Raw genomic sequence first — 23,218 nt, 5'->3', positions numbered from 1 at the left:
ATCACATGGGTTGCTGCACGGAAGGAAGTGTGGGACATTCCAAAGAGGCAAAGTGTAAAGATCACTGACCTCTCTCCAGTTCTGTGACCTGATATGAGCTAGTGAGTCAGTCAGAGGTGCGAGCGGAGCAGGGGACGGCTTCTCCCTGTCACCAGAGCTGGAGCCTGTGCTGGGTCTGGGAGCCGGAGCAGGCAGTGGAAATGGGTTCTGTCACTATCTTCCTCCATCCAGTGCGGGGACGACCTTCGCCAGGACATGCTCACCCTGCAGATGATCCGCATCATGAGCAAGATCTGGGTCCAGGAGGGGCTGGACATGCGCATGGTCATCTTCCGCTGCTTCTCCACTGGCCGGGGGAGGGGTGAGTTGGGAGTCATTGGGGTGGGGTGGGCAGATGGTGCAGGGAGCTTTGCTTCCTGCCCTTCTGCCCATTCCCCATCATGAACTGTGTACTCCTCCTTTTAAGAAAAGAGGAAGCAGGGGAGCAAATGTTATAAAATAAAACAGTCTTGGAACCATAATGACCTAATGGGTTGTGTGGCCACCACCATGCCTGACTTTGGATCCTGATCCAAACAAACCACTGTAAAGAAGTATTTTGGCTGGGGGCACCGGGGGGAATGTTGAGACAGGGTCTCACTCTGTAGCCCAGGCTGGCCTCACACTTGCTGGGATTCTCCTGCCTCTCCCTCCAAAGTGCTAGGATACAGGTGTGTGCCACCACACCAAGAAAGAAGCATTTTTTTTGAAGTGACTGGAGGAAATTTGAATATGGACTGGGTTAAAGAGTGACTTAATTTTTTTGGATATGACAATAAGTGATGGATGAAACAAGATTAGCAAAATGTTGGCCATTTTTGAAGCTGGGTGATGGTTACACACGGATTGATGAAACCATTCTTTTTATTCTTTTTTTTTTTTTTTTTTTTTGTCTTTTTGAGGCAGGGTCTCGCTATGCAGTTCCGGCTGGACTTGAGCTCACTTTGTAGCTCAGGCTGGTCTTGAACTCACAACGATCCTCCTGCCTCAGCCTCCTGAGTGCTGGGATTACAGGCCTGTGCCACCATACCCAGCCATTCTTTTTATTCTTACATATATTTTAAGATTTCCATAGTAGAGCCGGGTGTGGTGGCGCACGCCTATAATGCCAGCACTCGAGAGGTTGAGGCAGGAAGATTGTTTTGAGTTTGAGACCAGCCTGGGCTACAAAGTGAGCTCAAGGCCAGCCTGAACTGCATAGCAAGACCCTGTCTTAACAAGACAAAAAAAAAAAAAAAAAAAAAAAAGGATTTCTGTAGTAAAAGTATAAAACTAAAAAGGAGCAGCAGCCATGAACTGGGGTGCCCAGGGAGTCAAGGTCTGGAGTATGTGATGGGGGGGATGACCTTCCTGTCTACCATGGTGCTTGTTTCCTATTGGCAGACTTTGCCTAAGGGCCAGAAGGTTAATTCACAGGCACATGCTCAGCATAACTCATGTGCACGCACATGTGCATGTGCGCGTACGTGCATGCATGTGTGTGTGTGTGTGTGTGTGTTACTGAGATTAATCTGAGAGCTTTCACACGGAGCTACATCCCCAGCCCTTTTTTATTTTTTATGTATTGAGACAAGCTCTTGGGGGCTGGGGATTTAGCTCAGCGGCAAAAAGCGCCTGCCTGGCAAGCGCAAGGTCGTGAGTTCGGTTCCTGGTACCGGAGAAAAACCAAAAAAAAAAAAAAAAGAGAGATAAGCTCTTGCAAAATTTCTAAGTTGCCTAGGCTGGGCTCAAACTTGCAGTCTTCCTGCTTCTGCCTCTCAGAAGGGATTACAGGCATGCGCCACCACGCCTGGCTTCAGCACAGCTTCTGTAGGCCTATCTCTACAGTCTCTCTGCTCCAGAGTGTGACCCCAGTCCCCTCTGTCACAGGGATGGTGGAGATGATCCCCAATGCTGAGACCCTGCGCAAGATCCAGGTGGAGCATGGGGTGACAGGCTCCTTCAAGGACCGGCCCCTGGCTGACTGGCTGCAGAAACACAACCCTGGGGAGGACGAGTATGAGAAGGTAGGATTAGGGGACTCGAGAGCCCAGCTGGCTTGGGTGTGCCTGGCTCTTGTGCTTGGCTCTAGAGAGACAAGCCAGCTTTGTTGGGGGCTGAGACATACTCTGTTAACGGACTAACGCCTCTGTGTATCTGGGGATGGGTCAAAATGACTTATTACTTCTGTGCTTCCACCCTGCTGGTGACCAGGGAAACCTTCACTGGGTTCCCCAGTTAGAGAGAGTCCTGGCAAAGGGGGCCAGCTTTGGAGAACCTGCCAGTATCCCTCCTCCTCATGGGTCCTGGACGGTCCCCCTTCTGCTCTCAGAGGCCTTCAGTGATACTGTGTAGGATGAGAGTTGGTTGTAAAAAACCTTAGAAATCATTTTAATCCAACCCCTCCCTTTCATGGGTGTAAATTCAGACTCACTTTCTTATTCCCAGTAATGGAGTTGGTTTGTGCAAGGCTGTAACTAGAAGCCAAGGTATGAGACTGAAATGATAGAAAAGAGCCCAGATGGGTTCCTGATTAGACCAAAGATTAGAAGTGGAGCTTTCCTGGGTGGTAAGGCCTTGGTACGCTTCTATGGCCAGTCTTGCCTCCAGCCCCTGGGTTAATAGGACTGGACATGCGTGTGGTCATCACACGTGCAGTGGGGGTGGGGAGAAAAGGCAGAAAGTCACAGTAAGACTTCCAGAATGCTCACTGATGTGGATTTCACTTCAAGAGGAACCAGATACTAATTTATATTGATCATAGCATTGTATTCCTGAGGGAAGACACATGGGCAGCCAAATTATAATCAGAGTGTTGTTCAGAGAACGTATAATTAGATGATCTTAAATGGCCCTAAGCACTTGCATTCCCCAGGGTGCAGTCCCTGGCATGCTGTGCACTCTGTCTGTGCCAACTCATCCTCTTGCTACTTCTCTACTCCCACCCATGTGCTGATGACTTCCAAAACCCTCTGTCTAGGCTTCTCCCTCCCTACAGCTGTAGATTCTGGAGCCACTGGCTAGCGAGACCTCTCTACACGTGTCCCATCCATACCTCAAACTGACTTCTGTCTCCATTTGCCCCCTCAAGTCCACCTTCTGTGTTTCCTGTCAGTAAATGGGAAGGTTCTCCATGCACCCGAGCCAGGGCCATAGGCTTTCTCATAGTTCTTCCTGTCTCACTTCTGTTGGACCAATTCCGGTTGATCCTCTTACACAATCTTCTCTCTACTCTGACCTCCTCTTTCCATTTCTACTATCACTTTTGTTCAACTATTTGCTTTCTGTCCCCTGAGGTTTTTTGTTTTTTTTTTTTTTGTCCCCTGAGTTTTTGGAATGCCTCTCCTCTTATCACCATCTTCTGCTGGATTTCAGAAGGTTTTTAGAGTGCAGGCTTGGGGCTGGGGATTTAGCTCAGCAGCACAGCGCCTGCCTGGCAAGCGTGAAGTCGTGAGTTTGATTCCTGATACTCAAAGAAAAAATAAATAAATAAAAATAAAGTAAAGGCTTATTCATGTCACTCACCTGCTCTAAGTTCTCCAGCCCTGTATCCTTAGGATTACATTCAAGCCCTGCTGGCCCTGTGGCCTCATCCACCACCCCTACCCATCTTATGCTATCTTAGGCTCCAGCACAGGGACTCCTTACATGTCCATGATGTCTTTAGACAGTCAAGAAAAGCCATTTCCTCCCTCTCCCATCTCCCAAAATCCACCACTGTAGGTATAAACTTCAAGGCCCTCTACCCTTGGGAGAGGACTGTTATTGATTCTACCTTCCTTTAATACCACATGCTACTTATATAACAGGTATTTTTCAGATGTTGGATTCCACCCGAAAGGGGTATTGTGTGAGGCACTTGAATTATAATTACTCCCTGCCAACATAGTAAAGACTCATAATCAATGTACCAGAAGTATGTACAACAGGCATACACACACACAGAAGCTAACTACTTGTGTCAATGTTTAACCTTAGCCTTGCAAAGGTGGCTTCTCAGCTCTTGTACCTAGAACAAGTGCTGGTAGTTTTTTATGGTCATTTCCAAGAGAAGAACAAGACATCTTTCTCTTGGTCACCTATTCATAAAAGAGAGCACCCCATATCCTACAGAGGAAAGCTTTGAACTAGGAAGATGCCTTTTGTAGAGTGAAACAGCCAAGTTTTTGCCAGTAAGCCACTAGAACTCTGCCTAATGGTAAGAGTTTAGTCATTAACCCTCTCATGCAGCTATTTTGTGAATTGAATTGGGACTCATGTAAGGTAGAAAGGGCACTTGTGATGGGAGGATTAATGGAGATGAAGATCAGGTCTGGGATCAGATGGGTCTTGCTCCTTATTGAGCAGTTTCTTTTCATTCACAAATTTCTCTTTCTTACACATGGTCTTTTTCTTCCAGAAGGTGCATTCTGTGATATCTTTACACACTTCCCATTCTTAGTTTCCAGTGGATTAGTTGTCTGGTTGTAACTGGACAAGTAGCTGGGTGGGAGTTTGTAGCTTGTTTTGTGGTGGGCCTTGCGGAACAGCCAAGAAGCTCTTGGGAGATTGGATTCTCTCAGTCTGGTGGGCTGAAAAGGGTACATGGGCACTGCATGGACAGTGGTGGCGACGGATGTGGAGGGCTCAAAGGAGGAGAAGCCAGTGTGAACTGAGTAGGTCTGGAAAGATGTGGGATGCCAGGAAGCTCCTTGAAAATGGGTGGGAATTTGCGGAGGGAGGTGGAGGATGTGGGATGTGGGCACTCTGTATCTGGCAAGCTTTCTCTCATTCCTAATTCCATACATTCTTAGTGGGCTATGACAGTTTTTTCTTGTTCCCAATTTTATATTTTCCTAGGAGCATATATTGCTATCCCTCTCATTCTCAACTTTATACATTCCTACTGGGTGGTTGCCCTCTGCTATAAGTCTTTCTTGAGTTCTTGAGAATTCGTTGAACTTCACAAAGAGGAAATAGGTGGAAAGGGTGCATCTGCTGATTCCATATATTTTTACTTCCTCAGACAGATAAGCAGAGAGCTGTTGACCAAACAAAATAAGGGCAACCTTCCTCACTATTGCCCTCCTTCTTGAAACTCAAAAATATCTCTAACACATTTTACCAGAGATGTCAGGTTTTGCAAGTGTAAAACACTCCAGGAAGTGTGAAGCTGCCTCAGCTCTTCTTTGGAGTGCAGTGATTAATTAGATAAGCGTTTAGCTGCTGCCAAGAGTTCTGGGAGTGAAGTTTTACCTGGAGCAGGAAAAACTGTGGGCAGGGTCAGGAAGGCACCCCTAAGTCCATTGCTTAGTAGCTGCGCTCGAGGGAGGCTCATCATGATGCACGGGAAAGCTGCAAATGTCAGTCTTTCTGTTAGGGTCTCCACAGTCTGGGCCACTCAAGTCTGGTCTTTTGGGTCAGCCTTCCCAACCAGTCTCCTAGAAGACAAAGTTCAGATGAAGGGTGGGCTTACATATAAACCTTCCATCTCCCTCTACTCCAGGATGCATGGGATATCTCTCTCTATAAATGCATATGTCAGTACGCAATAAGAGATGGACAGATGTGAGGTGATATTGGGATCACAAGAGAGGGCAACAAGGGTTGGCTGAGCTGAGTCTGGCTGTGTCCTTGGCCAGCTTTATGTCCTCTCCACCCCTCACCTACCTTTCCTGACCCAGGCCGTGGAGAACTTCATCTACTCCTGTGCCGGCTGCTGCGTGGCCACGTATGTTTTGGGTATCTGTGACCGACATAATGACAACATCATGCTGAAGACCACCGGCCACATGTTCCACATAGATTTTGGCCGCTTTCTGGGCCATGCCCAGATGTTTGGCAATATCAAGCGGTAAGTGGTTCCCAGAGGCCAGATGTGTGTGTGGTGTATGGTGGGCAGGACAGTCAGGAGGGACTGGGACACAAGCCCATGATGGAGGAGCAGCCCCAGAGCATTGTCCCTGGGCTGAGCAGCTTTCTAGAAGAGCAGATTGATAACAGAGTGGGTCCTTGCAGGGTCTTACAGAAGAGGGTGGGGCTGATTGTTCCTTCTCCTTACTGAGCAGTGAGTGAAGTGACACAAGCCCAAACTTGGAAAATAGAAATACAGTTAGGTGACCAGGAGAGAATATTGCTGGTTCAGAGATAGGGAACTTCTCTCTCTAGGGGTCTTCTAATTTTTTGAGATGAAGTCTCTGTATGTAGTTCAGGCTGGGCTTGAACTTACTATGTAGCCCAGGCCGGCCCCAAACACTGTCTTGTGACTGCACAGTGTTGGAAACGTCTCACAGAGCTCACTCTGTGGTTTTGCTTTGCTCATAGGTCTTTTTCTTAGGCCTGTGAGAAGGTGCTACAAGACAGCAAATAGTGTGAACAACCTAATAATTTTTCTTTTAACCTTAGATACTTGCATATCTAGGAGATCTGTACTACTTCTCATTGTGGTAGCTTAGGAAATGAATGTAGATTCACTCATGTTTAGAGGTGTCAGAGCAAAGCAGATCTGTCTACCCAAAGTAATCCTAAAATAAATTGCTGGGAGAAATTTGGATCTAAGATCCCAGGAGTTTTTGAAGCTGTCATCATTTGCCCATAATGTAAGTGGAGATAAAAGAATTGTGGCAAGGCAGATAGGATGACTGGCTTAAGCATCCATTCTTTTGAAAAGAAACATCTTGAGGACAAAGAACTTCATAAGGGTGACCTTGATGAGTACTGAAGGAATAATATGTGAAATTCCTTAAATAAAAATATTTAATTAGCACACCAGGTATGGAGGTGCACACCTGTAATCCTGGCACTTTGGAAACTGAGGCAGGAGGATTGTGGTGAGTTCAAGGTCAGCCTCAGCTGTGTAGTGAGTTCAAGGCCAGTCTGAACTGCATACGGAGACCCTGTCTAAAACAAAAAGGTGTTTCGTTAAAAAAAATAAAAGATGAGGGTAAAGGGGGCAAAGCAAGTTAGAGACAGCCCCGTCTCTCCAGGCTTGTACACATGATGAGCGCTGGGGGAAGCCATCTCCCCCACATTGACCTTCTTCCCTGTGTTTCCCTCTGCCCAGGGACCGTGCCCCCTTTGTCTTCACCTCGGACATGGCCTATGTCATCAACGGGGGTGACAAGCCTTCCAGCCGCTTCCATGATTTTGTTGACCTTTGCTGCCAAGCCTACAACCTCATTCGCAAGCACACCCACCTCTTTCTCAACCTCCTGGGCCTGGTGAGGAGCTCCACCCCTTTCTGGAAACCTCCTTCTTCTTATTTTTTTTTTTTTCCCAGTACCGGGAATCGAACTCACAACCTTGCACTTGCCAGGCAGGCGCTGTGCTGCTGAGCTAAATCCCCAGCCCCCCTCCTTCTTATTATCTGGCACCATTATTCTCATTTTTTTTCTTTTACCTTCCTCCTTGTGCCTCCCCTTTCTCTAGTTCCCCTTCTCATTTGAATATTTTCTTTCTATTTCACAATATTTATTATACATTTTGGTCCTTATTTACATTTTCAGTTTCTCACACCAGAGGAAGAAATACAGTATTTACACCTAGGTGTACAATTTATTTTACTTAAGAATATTGTCTCAAGGTGCATCCATTTACCTAGAAATGTCTCAGAGTATGGCAGAGTAGTACTCCATTGTATAAAAAACCACATCTTCTTTATCCATTCATTAGTTGATGGACATTTGGGTTGTTTCCAAGATTTTGCTATTGTAAACTGTGCTACTATAAATGTGAGTGTGCATATATCCTTACATTATGATGCTTTCAATTCTTTTGGGAAGATATTAAGAGGAAGGATAGCTGGGTCAAATGGAACCTCTAGTCCTAGTTTTTGAGGACTCTTCACACTGATTTCCACAGTGGTGGCCCCTACTAGGTGCCATTATTAAAACTGCCCTGGTATGTTTCAGAGAATTTCTGGAGATCCACTCCTTTGAGCCCCAGTGAGTAGCTGTCTGCCCCAATAGAGGCAGGGATCAAGACTGCCTGGGAGGGGCTGGGGATTTAGCTGAGCGGCACAGCGCCTGCCTGGCAAGTGCAAGGTCGTGAATTTGATTCCCGGTACCGGTAAAAAAAAAAAAAAAGAGACTGCCTGGGGATATAGGTGTATGTGTAGGTGTCCGCACTCCTGTTTCAGCCCCTTTATTCCTGTGGCTCTCCAGCTGTGGCCCACATCTGTCCACCGCCCTATAGAAGGATTAGGGAAACTAGCTGTAGGAAATCTTGCCTTGGGTGGAGGAGAAGCAGGACTTGCTGCTATGACAGGCACCCTCTCTGCTCCTTTCCTCCTTCCAGATGTTGTCCTGTGGGATACCTGAGCTCTCGGACCTGGAGGACCTCAAGTATGTGTACGATGCCCTGAGGCCTCAGGACACAGAGGCCAATGCCACTACCTACTTCACTAGGTAACGCCTGTGCTGAGAGCCCCCTGAGTAATTCCCAGGCTGCCTGGTTGGCAGGAGTGGGCTAGGTACACAGGAAAGGCTTAGTACAGGCTCTAGATAGAGCCTAGATGTGGATCTGTTGTCCCAACTTTGCCTCTGACTTGGTGAAATCATTTTGCTTCCCTCAGCCTCAATTTCCCACCTTGGTGCTAATATCTGTATACAGAGCTACTGTCATCTTTCCCTCTCTCTCTCTCAAATTTTTGAGACAAGGTCTCTGTATGTAGCCCAGTGATCTTCCTGCCTGAACTTCCTATGAGCTGGGATTACAGACCTGCACCACTATGCCTGGCTCAAGGCTGTTGTCATCTCTCTCATCTTATTGCCAAAGACTTTGTTTACAGGGCAGTGAATAATATAGATTTTGCAATCATTTTTAGCCCTCTGCGTGAGACCATTCCTCCTTCAAGGACACTCACCTTTGAATTGAAATTTCAGAAGCCAGGCCTGGTGGTGCCCACCTGTAGTCCCAGTACTTGGGAGGCTAAGCAAGGAGGGTCACTATGATTTTGAAGTCAGCCTGGGCTAAGGCCACTTTGAACTACATACTGAGGTCCTGTCTCTAAATAACTTAAATCAAATAAATCAAATCAAATTAAATCTCTGTACTGATCAGTGCTTGGGGAGGTCCCATATAGTAAACCATATAGTGAAAAATTAAATTTATTGGTACAACTTAGATATATATAATGATCACATTCATCATAAGGACTTTGTACCTATAAATAATATATCTTGATTCCTCTTTTTTTCCCATTCCCCTCCCCTTCCCTCAACCCCTCTTCCCCTCTTTATTTACAAAGCTTGATTTTATTTTATCCTTTTCTCATTTTTTTCTTTTCCCTTCCTTCCTTTCCCCTCCCTAGTTCTCCTTTCCTTTTGAACAATTTTTTCCTACTTCACAATATCTATTATAATTTTGGTTCTTATTTATACTTTCAGCTTCTCAAACCAGACAGATAATGCAATATTTACACATATTGCAATATGTATGTCTGATTTAAGAGTATCGTCTCAAGGTCCACCCATTTAGCTATGACTGTCTCAAGTTTATCATCCTTTGTGGCAGAGTAGTACTCCGTTATATTAAAAACCCACATCTTTTTTTATCTATTCACCAATTGATGGACATTTAGGCTGTTTCCAAGATTTAACCATTACAAACTGTGCCGCTATAAACATGGGTGTGCATATATCAGTGTGGTATGATGCTTTTCATTCTTTTGGAAAGATACCAAGAAGGGGAATAGCCGGGTCGAATGGCTCTACTCCTAGTTTTTGAGGAATCTCCACACTGATTTCCACAGTGGTTGCACCAGTCTACACTCCCACCAACAGTGGAGAAGGGTTCCTTTTTCCCCACAACCCCACCAGCATTTATAACTGATGGATTTCTTGACAATAGCCGTTCTTTCTAGAGTGAGATGGAATCTCAGCATTGTTTTAATTTGCATCTCTCAAATGACCGGTGATGGGAACTTCAGATGAAGAAGTACAAATGTCATATACTGAACCTTGAATTCACTTTGACAATGCTGTTCAGACATCTGTGTGTTATCCTCCAGTGTCCTCATTCCTCCCTTCTTTTCTTTGACTGCCTTTGGCTTAGACGGACAGAGAAGGGGCAGATCCCAGGATTCACAGGCATAAACCGCATAAGATAACTGTGTGCCTGTCCCTCGAGGGTCTCACACCGAAAACTCCTGGTTCATCTCGGGAGTCGAGGATGATGACCTTGGATAGCTCTGTCACAGCAGGGGATTTGTCCATGGTTACATCCTTTTCTTCCCATCGTCCTTCTGCACCAATAGGTTGATTGAGTCCAGCCTGGGCAGCGTAGCCACAAAACTCAACTTCTTCATCCATAACCTGGCCCAGATGAAGTTCACAGGCTCCGATGACCGGCTGACTCTTTCCTTTGCCCCTCGGACACACACTCTCAAGAGCTCTGGCCGCATTGTTGATGTTTTTCTCTGCCGTCACGAGAAAATCTTCCACCCCAGCAAGGGCTATGTAAGTATTTGCTCTTTCCTGAGCCCCTCCTGCTCCCTCCTGACTCAGCTCACTGGGGTTCTACCTCTTCCTACTCACCAAGCGGGCAGTGGCGCTCACCGAGCCTCCCGGCTGGAGCAGCTCCAGGCCAGTGGCTTCCGCCTTCCCCAGACCACCTAGGTAGAATCAGGAAACAGAACAGATGGTAATTTCCTCCACATCTAGGGTCCTACACAATATACACTGAGAGTTATGCTCTTAGATTCCTGCATATGCCCTGTCTACCATCCATCCTTGTCTCCACTGGAGATACTCCTGCTCTGCCTTCTGGAAAGCACCCCCCACCTCAGTACACATGCGTGCTTCCATTCCCCACTATCCACTTCCCAGGGCATGCAGGGTCTGGCAGGCATGCTGTAAGATTTGCACCTTTGCAGATATATGTGGTGAGGGTGAACCGAGAGAATACTCATGAGGCCACTTACCTCCAGCGGACGTTTGAGGAGTTCCAGGAATTACACAACAAGCTTCGGCTGCTCTTCCCTTCTTCCCTCTTGCCCAGGTAGCTTCCCCCTTTACTGTGGAGGTGAGGGGAGGGACGGGGCTGGCAGAACTTCAGCGGCACAGAACACCCTTTTAAAGATCTCCCTGCTTTATTTACTTGGCCTGGCTTTGATTTTGGTGACAAATGCTCCCCCTGCTGGCCAAGCTCTCTGGCCGCCCAAGCAGTCTTGATGGAGCCTTGGGAAGAAACCTGGGACCATCTGTAAGAAGGAAAGCTAGCTGTGGCTAAAGAAGGGCCGCTGGTTGAGTCTGGAAATCTTCCAAAGTGTCCAGCTTATCAAAGAGTTAAATCAGAGCCAGGCATGATGGTGCACATTTGTAATACTCAGGAGGCTGAGGCAGAAGGGTTGAAAGTTCAAGGCCAGCCTGGGAAATTTAGCAAGAGTTTGTCTCAAAAAAATTAAAAGGGCAGGTGTGCTAGGTGTGGTGTTACACACCTGTAATCCCAGCACTTGGGAAGCTGAAGCAAGAGGATCCATTGAGTTCGAGGTCAGCTTGGGCTGCACAGTGAGTTCAAGGCCAGACTTGTCTCAAAAAAATACACAAATGAAAATAGGGCTGGGATGTAGTTTAGTGGTAAAGCACTTGCTTAGCATGTGTGAGGCCCTGGGTTCAATCTCCAGTACCGAAAGAAAAAGATAAAAGAAAGGGGCTGGAGATTTAGCTCAGCGGCACAGTACCTGCCTGGCAAGCAAAAGGTCGTGAGTTCAATTCCCAGTACCGGAAACAAACAAACAACAAAAAAAAAAAGATAAAAGGAACCATCTTTCATTTGGGTAAATAAAACAGGTGTATACAGTACATAGAACAGAATATTACCGAACCTTAAAAGAATGATACTATGACTTGTACCTGCATGATTGAACCCTGAAGACATCATGCTAAATGAAGTAAGCCAGTTGTATGATTCAACTTCTCTGAGTTATCTAGTGGAGTCAGATTCATAGAGGCAGAAGGTAGGATGATGGTTGAGGTAGTATTGTTTTAATAGACGTGGAGTTTCAGCTTTGGAAGATGAAAAGAATTCTGGAGATAAGAGTTGGGCATGGTGGCACACACCTGTAATCCCAGAACTCGTTAGACTGAGGCAGAACAATCTCTGTGAGTTAGAGGCCAGCCTGGTCTACCCTAGCAAAACTCTGTCTCAAAATAAAACAAAGAGTTCTGGAGATGGATGATGGTAATAGTTGTATAACATTGTAAATGTTCTTAATGCCATTGAACTGAACACTTAAAAACATTAAAATGACCAATTTTTTTTAAAAAAATGACCAATTTTGTGTCTGGTATTTTTCTCCACTTTTTTTTTTCTTTCTTTTCTTTTTTGGCAGTAGTGGGCTTTGAACCCAGGGCCTTTGCACTGAACTATAATCCCTACCCCTTTTCATTTTTTTAGACAGGATCTTGCTAACTCACTAAGTCGCCCAGCCTGGCTTTGAACTTATTATCTTTCTGCCTCAGCCTCCCAGAGTGCTGGGATTACAGGCATGTGCCATTGCACCCAATTTCTCTACCACTGGAATAGAAAATAACCTATTTTCCAAGTGAATTCTTACACTGATGGGAGAAAAAGGAGGCTCCAGTATCTGGTCACAATTCTTAGGAGCCACAGGACTCTGCCTAACAATTTGATTTTTCTGGTCTGGGGATCTTGAAGTGTATGAGTGTGTGGGTGTGGGATGTGAGTGGAGGTGTGAGTGTGGTGTGGGGTGTGAGTGTGCAGTGAGTGTGCCATGTGAGTGGGGGTGTGTGAGAGTGGTGTGAGTAGGGTGTGAGGTATGTGGGTAGGAGCGTGGGGTGTGAGTGTATAGTTGAGTGTGCCATGTGAGTGGGGGTATAAGTGTGTGGGTGAGAGTGTACGGTGAGAGTGTACAGTGTGAGTGTGGGTGTGAGTGAGTGGGGTGTGAGTGTGTATGGGTGTGAGTGTAAGTGTGATTATGCAGTATATGTGTGCGTCAGACCTGGGCACAGACCAGGAAGCCAGGGAGGAGTCAAGGGGGCCGATGAGCCCACAGGAAAGCTGTTGAGAAACAAGCCTCCTTTCTCCCCCTCTCCCTCCTTTCTGGCCCCTCCCCACCAGCTTCCCAAGTCGCTTCGTGATCAGCCGCTCCCGAGGTGAGGCCGTGGCTGAGCGGCGCAGGGAAGAGCTGAATGGCTACATCTGGCACTTGATCCACGCAGCCCCCGAGGTGGCCGAGGTGGGTGGCTCCTGTTCCCACTGTCACTGCTGCGGGGGTGGGAAAGCAGGCAGGGAGGTCTGGAGTTGGGGCATGCGGACAGCCCTTCTGCGTCTGCCAGGGGAGTGACCCTGTGGAGGGTAGGTCCCCCTCGCCAGGCAGCACATGCAGTCGCAGTGAATGTACTCCTTAGGGCAGCCAGGAGCACCACACAGAGGCTTCCACAGGAGCAGGGCCCCAAGTGAGTGAAGTGACCTAAGCTGGGGGAGGGCGGAGGGAGCCTCTTTTTTTTTTTTGGCATCTGGAATCAAACTCAGGACCTCGCGCTTGCGAGGCAGGCGCCGTGCCACTGAGCTACATCCCCAGCCTGTGTTTATGTTGTGTTGTGTTGTGTTTTGTTTTGTGCTGGAGGGGAGTGGCTGTTGACAGGATTTGCGAACAGGTTGATTACATGCCTACCTAGATTTTTAAAAAATAAATGGCATTATAACGGCTCTAATACAGACACCAGGAATCCTACTACTCCAACTGCCATCTGATTTCCACTTGCCATGTTCCCCGTTTGTCTACGCGCAAGCACCCTTTGCATCGTTTTGTAGTAGTCACAATTTACACGCAGTTCTATATTTTGAGACTTGCTCCCTTTAGCATTTATAGTAAGCATATGCTAGAACTTTAAATAGCTGTACTAAATTAATGCATTGATTTGCAGTGCAATAATCTTACTCTCTTGTTTCTGAAAGATATTTTTTTTCCATTTTTCACCATATTAATGCTCAAGTGGATATTTTCACATATTTAGGTGGGTTTTTGTTTGGTTGGTTCTGGTTTTGGTCTTTTTTTTTTTTTTTTTGAGACAGAGTCTTGCTTTGTAGTGCAGTCTAGCCTTGAACTCACTATGTAGTCGGGCTGGCCTTGAACTCTCAGCGATCCTCCTGCCGCAGCCTCCCAAGTGCTGGGATTACAGGTGTATGCCACCATGCCTGACTTTGCTTTGTTCCCTCTGATTATTTACGAAATATCCTCCTGAGCAGGATTCAAGCTCTTTGTCCCCATTGGCTCAAGCATCCTCTGTGGGTGAACGGGGTACACATGCTGATCAGGCAGAAGTCAAAAAGAACACACTGCTTTTGACCTGAAGTGACCAAGTTTTATTTTTCCTTTTAAAAAATATTTTTAGTATGAGAACATTAAAGCATAAAGAAAAGCAGAAAAACAGTATAATTAGTGTCTGTATACCTACTACCTAAACAGTTAGTATTTCCCCATCTTATTTATTTATTTTTATGAAGTGTTTATTTTATGAAGTATTTTAAAACAATTTAGAGAGATGCTATTGTACTCTTACATAGTAGGCATCTCTGAAAAGAAGAATATATTCTCACATAACTATAGCATCGTTACATCATTCAACACATAGGCCACATCCAAAATTTCCCAGATTCTTTCTACCGTTGCTTTGATTGTGCCTTCCCCTAAATAGAAGGACACATATTTGGTTTTCTGTGTCCTAAATCTTTTAATCTGGAGCTGTGCTCCCTCCTCCTGTTGGGCTGCCATCCTACTGAAGAAGGGCCTGTTTTCTGATTCCATTCCAGTGCGACTTGGTGTATACCTTCTTCCACCCCCTGCCCCGGGATGAGAAGGCCGCGGGCACCAGCCCGGCCCCGAAGTCCTCAGGTACAGTGCCTTCCCAGGGAGAGCCCTGCAGCCCCTCTGGGCCTCCTAAGGCTCACTGTCCTGCCCCGCTCTTCCCAGGGCTCTTTCGTTGACTGTTTCTGGTCCCTCTTTTCATTGGCCATGGAATCTTCTTCTCCACTCAGGCCGTGGGATTGTACCTCCTTGGCCCAGTTCCCTGGAGGGTGGGTACTGGGTACTGCACCTCAGCTTGGGTAAACCTCTCCCAACCCAAGTCTACATCATGTCCAGACCCTTCTTAGGTAGAGCCCAGGAGTACTAGGAACCTGACTTGGAGAGACTGGGGCAGGGGCTTCAGAGAGAAAGCAGAAACCCCAGAAACCCGCCTGGCACCAGTCAGGAGCACAGTGGGCCTATTGACTTTTCGTGGTTTCCTTCATCCCTACAGATGGCACATGGGCCCGGCCTGTGGGAAAGGTAGGAGGGGAGGTAAAGCTGTCCATCTCCTACAAAAACAACAAACTCTTCATCATGGTGATGTACATCCGAGGCCTGGTAAGTGCACGCACAGCCTTCGTTTATCTACCTATGTGGTATGTTTTGGAGTAGCCAGCACTTCACTGCCCTGGTGTCAGCCGAGTAACCACGAGGACTGAATGAGCAGGCCAGTGCTCTGATCACACAATTCAGGACATGGTGCTGGGCTTGTTAGCTGTGGGCTCTGGCAGTGTCCTCCTCATGAGGAGGGTAAGGTCAGCACCAACCTCCTGGGGTTGCCTCGGGGATTGAGTGAGATAATGCATGGCAAGCACTCACATCACTACATCATTATTATGGTGACATAGTAATTATTATAAAAGAGAGGCCCAAAGGGCTTGTTACCTGATAAGGCAGCCATGTGGCATCCTTTCTGCTTAATCATGCAGTATATACTGAGGACATTTTGGTACAGAATATAGGAACATTGTGAATAGAAGAGGAAGGGAATTTTGTAGAATACAAGAGGTGATCAAAATGTATGGTGAATGTTCAAATTTATTAGAGCATGTAATGGGAGGGCATAACAGGGGAAATAAACAGAATTAAGATTTGATATGTACACATACCAACTCTACATGATGAATGTGCTCATTATGTATTCCAAACATTTAATAAAAGTATTTTAAAAATGTATTATTACAGTAAAAACCACATTGCCAATAATTCCTCTTAAAATACTCCCCTGCACTTCAAACATACTCTTCCCACTGTTCTTGCAACTTTCTGAAGCAGTTCCGGAAGTCTTTTTTCATGAGTGTCTTTACAAACTGTGATCAAAAATGCAGTGAATGCTCCTGCTGAGTGCCATCCAATAGAAAGGCAGTCTTGTAAAAACGTTACAGTGAGTCCTCATCCACCATACTCACTGAATCTGGCACCCTGTGACTTCCAGCTCTTCCATAAGGTCAAAATGACCTTGAAAAGTAAACATCTTAGATTCAGGACATCCACACAGGTATGGTGTTACAATCAAAGACATAAAAGAGGACTTCTAGAATGGCTTCAGAAAATGGCAAGAATGATGGGATGTGTGTGTTCCATGTGAAGGGGAGGATATTAAAGGGGATTCATAGCAATGTGCCTTTTACTATAATAAATTTTTAAAATTTAAACATTCACTAGAAAGCAAGGCATGGTGGCACATACCTGTAATCCCAGCACTCAGGAGGCTGAGGCGGGAGGATTGCTGTGAGTTTGAGGCCAGCCTGGCCTACAAAGTGAGTTGAGGGCTGGCCTGAACTGCATAGTGAAACCCTGTCTCAGAATATACAAAACAAAAACAAAACATTCACTAGCATTTTTTGGTCACACTGCATGCTTACTATGTGCTGAATCTCTGGATGTAGGGAGAAAAGAAACCAAATCCTGCCCTCAGGGAGCATATGTTCTAACTGGAAAAGGGGGACAGATACACAAACTAGACAGCCTGGAAGGTATTGGGCCACACTTCGCAAGAAAGAAAGTGGACAAGGGATCCAGGGTTGCAGTTGCAGAGTGGTGAGAAGGCCTCAGGAAGAGGAGGTGTAGAACAAGGACAGGGAGTGGTGTCTCACCAGAGAGGAGGGCTCCAGGCAGAGTAGCCTTGTGCTGCAAAAGCCTGAGTCTGGCTGCTAGGCGTGGTCAGGAAGTGCATGGCCTGGGCTGAAGCAGATGGAGCAAGGGGTGGAGGAACAGATGGTGAGGTGGGAGAGGGCCCAGTGGGCCAGAGCCTGGGTGCCACCACAGGACTCTGTCTCTCCCCTGTGAAACAGGTGGGAGAAGATGGGAGATGGGAGGGAAAGAGGAAGTAAAAAGAATTAAGATGTGTTGTGTCCAGGTACTCCTCAACATGAATGTAATCGTTATGTGCTGCAGCTGTATTAATAAAACTTTTTTAGCGGGGCGTGGTGGCACACATCTGTAATTCCAGCACTTGGGAAGCTGAAAGAGGAGGATCGCCATAAGTTTGAGGCCAGCCCTGGTTACATAGTGAGTTCAAGGCCCACTTGTACCACATAGTGATACAGGAAAATAAAAACTCCCAACCTGAATGATATCTGGGACGAGTTTGTGTTCTCTGAAATCAAAGAATGAATTTTAGGAACAATGGAGGTTCAGAGCAGAATATATTTATTTAGGGAAAGAAAGCTTCTGTCCAAGAGAGGGACAGAAGAGGGGCCAAGTGGGTTGCCCCAGACTCTTTTCTAGGGACTTTTATAGAGCCAAACCACGAGGTAAGGTGGGTCCAAGGTAGGGGAAAAATGGACAAAACTATGGTCAGCCAATAAGAATTGTTCAGGTAAAACTCATTAAATCAGGATCAAATGGGAAAGTGAGTCACGTAGCAAGCCAGCATGAATATATGGAACAGGGGCTTTTCCTGTAAGGGGTTGGGTCAGTGACTCTTCAAGGTGGTCGCTACCTATTTAGAATATCAATCCCAGATGTTTACACCTAGGGAGGTATGTGAGTGCATTTGGTTAGTCCTTTTGTCTTGAGGTCTGGCCCACAGGTATCTTATCTTGTCTTTCATGTTGGCTCCTTCGAGGGCCTGGCCCTGTCTGACTGCCTATAATATTTCTATCTAACTCAGCTGCCTATAAACAATAGTGAGACCCTGTCTCAAAAAAAATTGTTTTTAAGAGATAGGTGGGAAATGTTGGAGGGCTTTGGGCAGCGATATGGCATGATCTGCTTAAGTTTTAAACCTGGAGCCCTGTGGGTGTAGCTCAGCGGTAGAGCATGAGTACAGTACTGAGTGCAATTCCTAGTACTGGAAAAAGGGATCAAACTGAGCGAATCACTTGTCAGCTGACCTTGAGCAAGGAAGCCAAGTAACTGACTCATGTCTTCTCTATGTAAGAGTGAAACAGACCAAATGACAAAAGAGTACAAGATGATGCCTGGGAGGACACCATGGCTACGCCAGAGAGACCAAATTATGGGCTGCCCTGAGCATTTAGATAAAAAGAATATATTTCAAAAAGTTGAACAACAACAACAAAAAAGCACCTGAGTGCAGTGTCAAGCAGGTCTGCGGACGCTGGCCTTGGAGTTGGATCTGTTGAATTCCCCATCATTTGACCTTGGCAACCAATAAAGACTGCTGGTGCTAGAAAAATAAACAAACAAAAAAAACCCCAAATATATACTTCATATAATAGGCAACTGACAAGTTAGTGTGTCTGTCTGTCTGTCTCTCTGTCTCTATCTCTCTCTCTTGCACTGAGGATTGAACCCAGGGTCTTTGCACTGAGCTACATCCCTAGCCCTTTTTTAAATTTTTATTTTGAGACAAAGTCTCACTAAGTTTCCCAGGCTGGGTGTGAAGTTGAGCCTCCTGCTTTGGCCCCCCACAGTGCTGGGATTACAGTGCTTTAATAGGATACCTAACGTGGTCATAGTAAATATTTTCTTTCATCAGAATGGAGCGAGCAGGTCAGGCATGGTGGCGCATGCCTATAATCCCAGCACTGTGGAGGCTGAGGCAGGAGGACCATTGCAAGATCGAGACCAGCCTGGGCTACAAATCTTAAGGCCAGCCTGAACTGCACAGTAATATCCTGTTTCAAAAACAAAACAACAACAACAAAAAGAGGATCACACAACTTAATGACTTAAAAGATCCTATCTCAAAATAAAAAATAATAAGGGCTAGCGTTTTAGTCAGTGTAAGGGTCCTGCGTTCAATCCCCCGTACTAAAAAAAAAGAAGAATCTTTATTTTTCTGTTGTTTTTGTTGTTCTAGCAACTACTTCAGGATGGGAATGACCCTGACCCCTATGTGAAGATTTACCTCCTTCCTGACCCTCAGAAAACCACTAAGAGGAAAACCAAAGTGGCCCGGAAAACCTGCAACCCTACCTACAATGAGATGGTGTGTGTGGGAATGGTGGCATAGGGCAGTAGGGCAGGGGTTGGCAAACTATGCCTGTTCTGTTAAATAAGGCTGTATTTGTTACTCTGGGAGGCTGACACAGGAAGATCATAAGTTTGAGCACAGCCTAGGCAATTTAGTGAGACCCTGCCTCAAAATAAAAAAAAAAAAACATAAAAAGGCTGGGGATGTAGCTCAGTGTGAAGGTTGTGCAATCAGTCTCCAGTAGGACCTACATAAATGCATACAAACAGGTTGTATTGCAGTGTGCCCATCACACTTCCTGATTTTGGTATTGTGTAGCTGCTTTTATATTGCAAAGGTAGCTCAAGTAGTTGTGACACAGACTCTACCTATAAAGCTAAAACTGTCTACTTTCTGTCCCTTTACATAAAAAGTTTAGCCGGGCATGGTGGTGCACACCTGTAATCCCAGCACTCAGGAGGCTGAGGCAGGAGGATCATTGGGAGTTCCAGACCAACCTAGGCTACATAAGTGAGCTCAAGGCCAACCTGAACTGCATAGCGAGACCTTGTCTCAAAAAGACAAAAAACACTGGCTGGCGTGGTGGCGCACGCCTGTAATCCCAGCACTCAGGAGGCTGAGGCAGGATGATCGTGGAGAGTTTGAGACCAGCCTGGGCTACAAAGCGCACTCAAGACCAGCCTGAACTGCACAGGGAGACCCTGTCCCTAAAAGGCAAAAAACAAACAAACAAAAAATACATTAAAAACTTCCTCTTTGTTTTTTAAATATACTTTAGGCTGGCCTTGGACTCACTGTGATCCTCTGAGTGCAGGCATGTACCACCATGCCTGGCCTAAAACGCTCTCTGGACCCTTGGCATTAGGACGGCAAAGTGGGGCGGGGCCTGTCCCGTGGGAAGGAGGAGCCTGCTGGTCCTGTTCTGCACGGGGACAGTGGCCCTCATGAAAGGCCCCTCACTCGCTTGCACTCTGAGACCTCCTGCAGATTCTCTGCTGCGCTGTGTTCTTGGGCGCTGCAGGAGCGGGGGGGGGGGGGGGGACACACGTAGTAGCTTTAGCTCAGCCAGCTCGATCCATTTGGAACCTGAGCATACCCTTCCCTCGCTCAAACTTTCTCATGTCCCCAATGTCTGGTTTGCAGTTGGTGTATGACGGGATCCCCAAGGGAGACCTGCAGCAGCGGGAGCTGCAGCTGAGCGTACTGAGCGAGCAAGGATTCTGGGAGAACGTGCTCCTCGGGGAGGTGCACATCCGCCTGCGGGAGCTGGACCTGGCCCAGGAGAAGACTGGCTGGTTCGCCCTCGGGTCTCGAAGCCATGGGACCTTGTGAGCCCAGCAGAGCCATGGCCCAGGACCTCCGGCTGGTGGCAGGAGCTTGGGGAGACCACTCTCCGCCGCTGACCTCTCTTTCTCCTGGGGAAGGGGCAGGGCCCTTGCTCAGTGCCCTCCCTTGTGTGTGGATGGACCGGGCCTCTGTGGTGGGGCGGGGCGTCAGGTGCTCTCCGCGGCGCCTTCCGCCACAGGCTACACTTAGGTTGGTTGTGCTGACAGCCCCTCTGAAGCTGTGAGGTTGCAGCAAAGTTTTAAGTTTACCTTGTGTCAAGGGAGCAATGTCTGGTTTGGGGTGTGTGTGGGGCAGGCTGTATGAGGTAGCAGCTGAGGGGAGGGTGGGTGGATATCTTTATTTTTATTTTTAAAAAATGAAATAGTAATGTTGTCCTAGATGGGACAGGAAGCCTTGCAAGAAGGGACATACATTCGCCTCAGAAGGCACGAGAGGAAGACTATTGAGACTTTTTGTATGATTAAGGTTCTTACTGGACTTTTCCCTAGGTGTTCTGCTTGGTTGGGTTTGGTTTTCTAGCTATAGGAATGATTTGGGAAGGGGCTCAGTGGGTCTTCTAGTCCAGCCTCCCTTCTCTTAGCACAGGGCAGGGAGGCAGGGAGGGAGGGTCGCCTGGGCTGCACTGAGGCCTGCGCTGGGCCTTTCTGATTTTGCCTCCAAAGGAGAGCGATGTGATACCTACATGTGTAAGGAAGGGCCTTCCATATCGGGGTTCCGCCAAGGACCTGTATTCAGGGACCCATGCTCTTTAGGGGCGAGTTTTTCCTCTCATCTTCCCCTACTTGGTTAGGACTTGGCCTGAATCCTGTCTCCTCCCCACACCCTCTGTCCTCTCTACCCTTCTGTGGGGCCATCCCGTCCCTGCGAATACGCTGGGGGTGCTTCCCCATAGGTCTTTCTTTATGAACGTTTTCCAGTGGGACAGAATGCTGCCCAGTCCTCAGATGTAGTTTTACCCAAGGGCATCAGACCCTGGGCATCTAGAAGGCAGACCCCGGTGTGGCTGCCAGCTGCGTCATTTCTGCAGAGCATTCCCCTCTCCCCCCACTTCTTTCTGTTGTGCTGCTTCTCTCTCAGACGCCTTTCCTGTCACGGTTTTTCTAAGAATTTCCCTCATTCTGTGGGGCCATAAACCTCTTTGGAGCCAAAGGGATGCCCAGTCAGAAGAAGCAAGCGGATGTGGCGGGGGAGTCCACAGCACTGCTGTTTTCCCCAGGATTTTCCTTGGTTGGGATGAGGCTGCATTGGAGAGGTGAATCCCCCGCTTCCAATAAGCTGCACTCAGCAGCTGGGAGAGATGGGGTCTCTTATTACCGCAGATTCTTTATTCCCTGCCAGGTGGATTTAAAATTGGCTTTTGCATTTTTCTCTGAAGGGCTGTCTTCACAAAAAGAGGGACACACTTTGAATTTGATAGTAACTTTTCAAACCAGATGTGTCCCATGATTGGGGAAAAAAGTTTACCAGGGCAGAAACAAGTCTGTAATCTGCTTCTCACTAGCTTCCTCCCCAGCTCCAAGGGTCAGAAATTCCCTTTTTTGCTGACTCATTCCACTGCCGGGGAAAGAAACGCCATTCATTGATGGCACAGGGCAGCAAAGAAGTTTAAATTTTTCTTTTACATTAAAAATGCCAAGGAGAAAGCTGGCTGCTGAGGGCAGGGACTAGGGGAACGGGGAGAGGGTAGAACCTTTCCAGATATATGGACCATGAATGTGTTACTGGCTTTTTGCCTGTAGCTCAGTTTATTTTAACCCTCTATGCCCCTGATTTGAAGAGGTCTGTACTGTACCCACTTTCCAAATTCCTTGTATCTTCTACTTTCTCTGGAATTGTATTTTCTAATAAATGATATCTGAGAAAAAACTACCATTTTTTAAAAAGATTGGTTGATGTGTAAATGTTTAGATGAAAGCGTCTGATGTACAAGATGAAAAATAAAAGTAACAGTGGTTTTATGAATGGTAATGTTGATACGCCCTGGGGCCCTGCAGTAGGCATTTTTATGTTTGTCAACTGAATGTAGCTATGCCACAACTTCACCAGGTGGGTATGATTATCCTGTTTTTCAGACAAGAAATTGAGGTTCAGAGAGATTAAGTAACTTGCCTATGGCATAGAGCCAGTCAGTCTTGAAACTGGAGTTTGAACCTAGGTTCACTTGATTCCAACCCTTATGCTACTCCTTATGCAATGTGTAATACAACTCCTTAAATTGGTATACCCTTATGCAATGTGTAATACAACTCCTTAAATTGGTATCGTATTGATCATTTTCAAAGTGCTTTAACATCCATGTCACTTTTTTCCCATTACAGTGGAAGGAAACTGTAAGTTAATACACCTCATTAATTCCATAAACAAACATTTATTGTATGTACTGATGCTACCTAGAGGAGAGCCACCTTTCACAAAGAAAAGAGGAAGCTCCTAGAATTGTGCATTGTGGTCCTGTACCAGGCTGCGGGTTGCAAAAGTTAGACATCTGGGTATGATGGTGTGATGGATCACGCCTGTGATCCCAGCAACTAGGGAGGCTGAGGCAGGAGGATGGCAAGTTCAAGGCCAGCCTGGGAAATTTAGCAAGACCCTGTCTCAAAATAAAATTGCAAAAGGTCTGGGAGTATAGCTCAGTGCCTGGTATGTGCAAGGCTCTGAGTTCAATCTCCAGTACTAAA

The 23,218-nt window shown here is 46.7% G+C and overlaps 1 protein-coding gene across 1 annotated transcript in view; it reads left to right on the top strand.

The window, feature by feature from the left end:
* Positions 1-22,498, top strand: part of Pik3c2b (phosphatidylinositol-4-phosphate 3-kinase, catalytic subunit type 2 beta) — a 69,867-nt gene extending 47,369 nt beyond the window's left edge. Inside the window, exons 22-33 of the mRNA XM_005375313.2 lie at positions 232-361; positions 1,909-2,045; positions 5,682-5,851; positions 7,061-7,217; positions 8,293-8,402; positions 10,253-10,454; positions 10,871-10,995; positions 13,078-13,195; positions 14,773-14,854; positions 15,261-15,367; positions 19,080-19,208; positions 20,337-22,498. Coding sequence (XP_005375370.1) covers positions 232-361; positions 1,909-2,045; positions 5,682-5,851; positions 7,061-7,217; positions 8,293-8,402; positions 10,253-10,454; positions 10,871-10,995; positions 13,078-13,195; positions 14,773-14,854; positions 15,261-15,367; positions 19,080-19,208; positions 20,337-20,525 — 1,656 coding nt within the window. The 3' untranslated portion in view covers positions 20,526-22,498. The remainder of the gene's footprint in view (positions 1-231; positions 362-1,908; positions 2,046-5,681; positions 5,852-7,060; positions 7,218-8,292; positions 8,403-10,252; positions 10,455-10,870; positions 10,996-13,077; positions 13,196-14,772; positions 14,855-15,260; positions 15,368-19,079; positions 19,209-20,336) is intronic.
* Positions 22,499-23,218: the final 720 nt, after the last annotated feature.

Source organism: Chinchilla lanigera, unplaced genomic scaffold, assembly GCF_000276665.1.
Source record: "Chinchilla lanigera isolate Chin_1 unplaced genomic scaffold, ChiLan1.0 scaffold00005, whole genome shotgun sequence".
Lineage (NCBI taxonomy): Eukaryota > Metazoa > Chordata > Mammalia > Rodentia > Chinchillidae > Chinchilla > Chinchilla lanigera.
The sequence above is the reverse complement of the archived record's forward strand: the minus strand, read 5'-3'. Positions and strand labels throughout refer to the sequence as shown.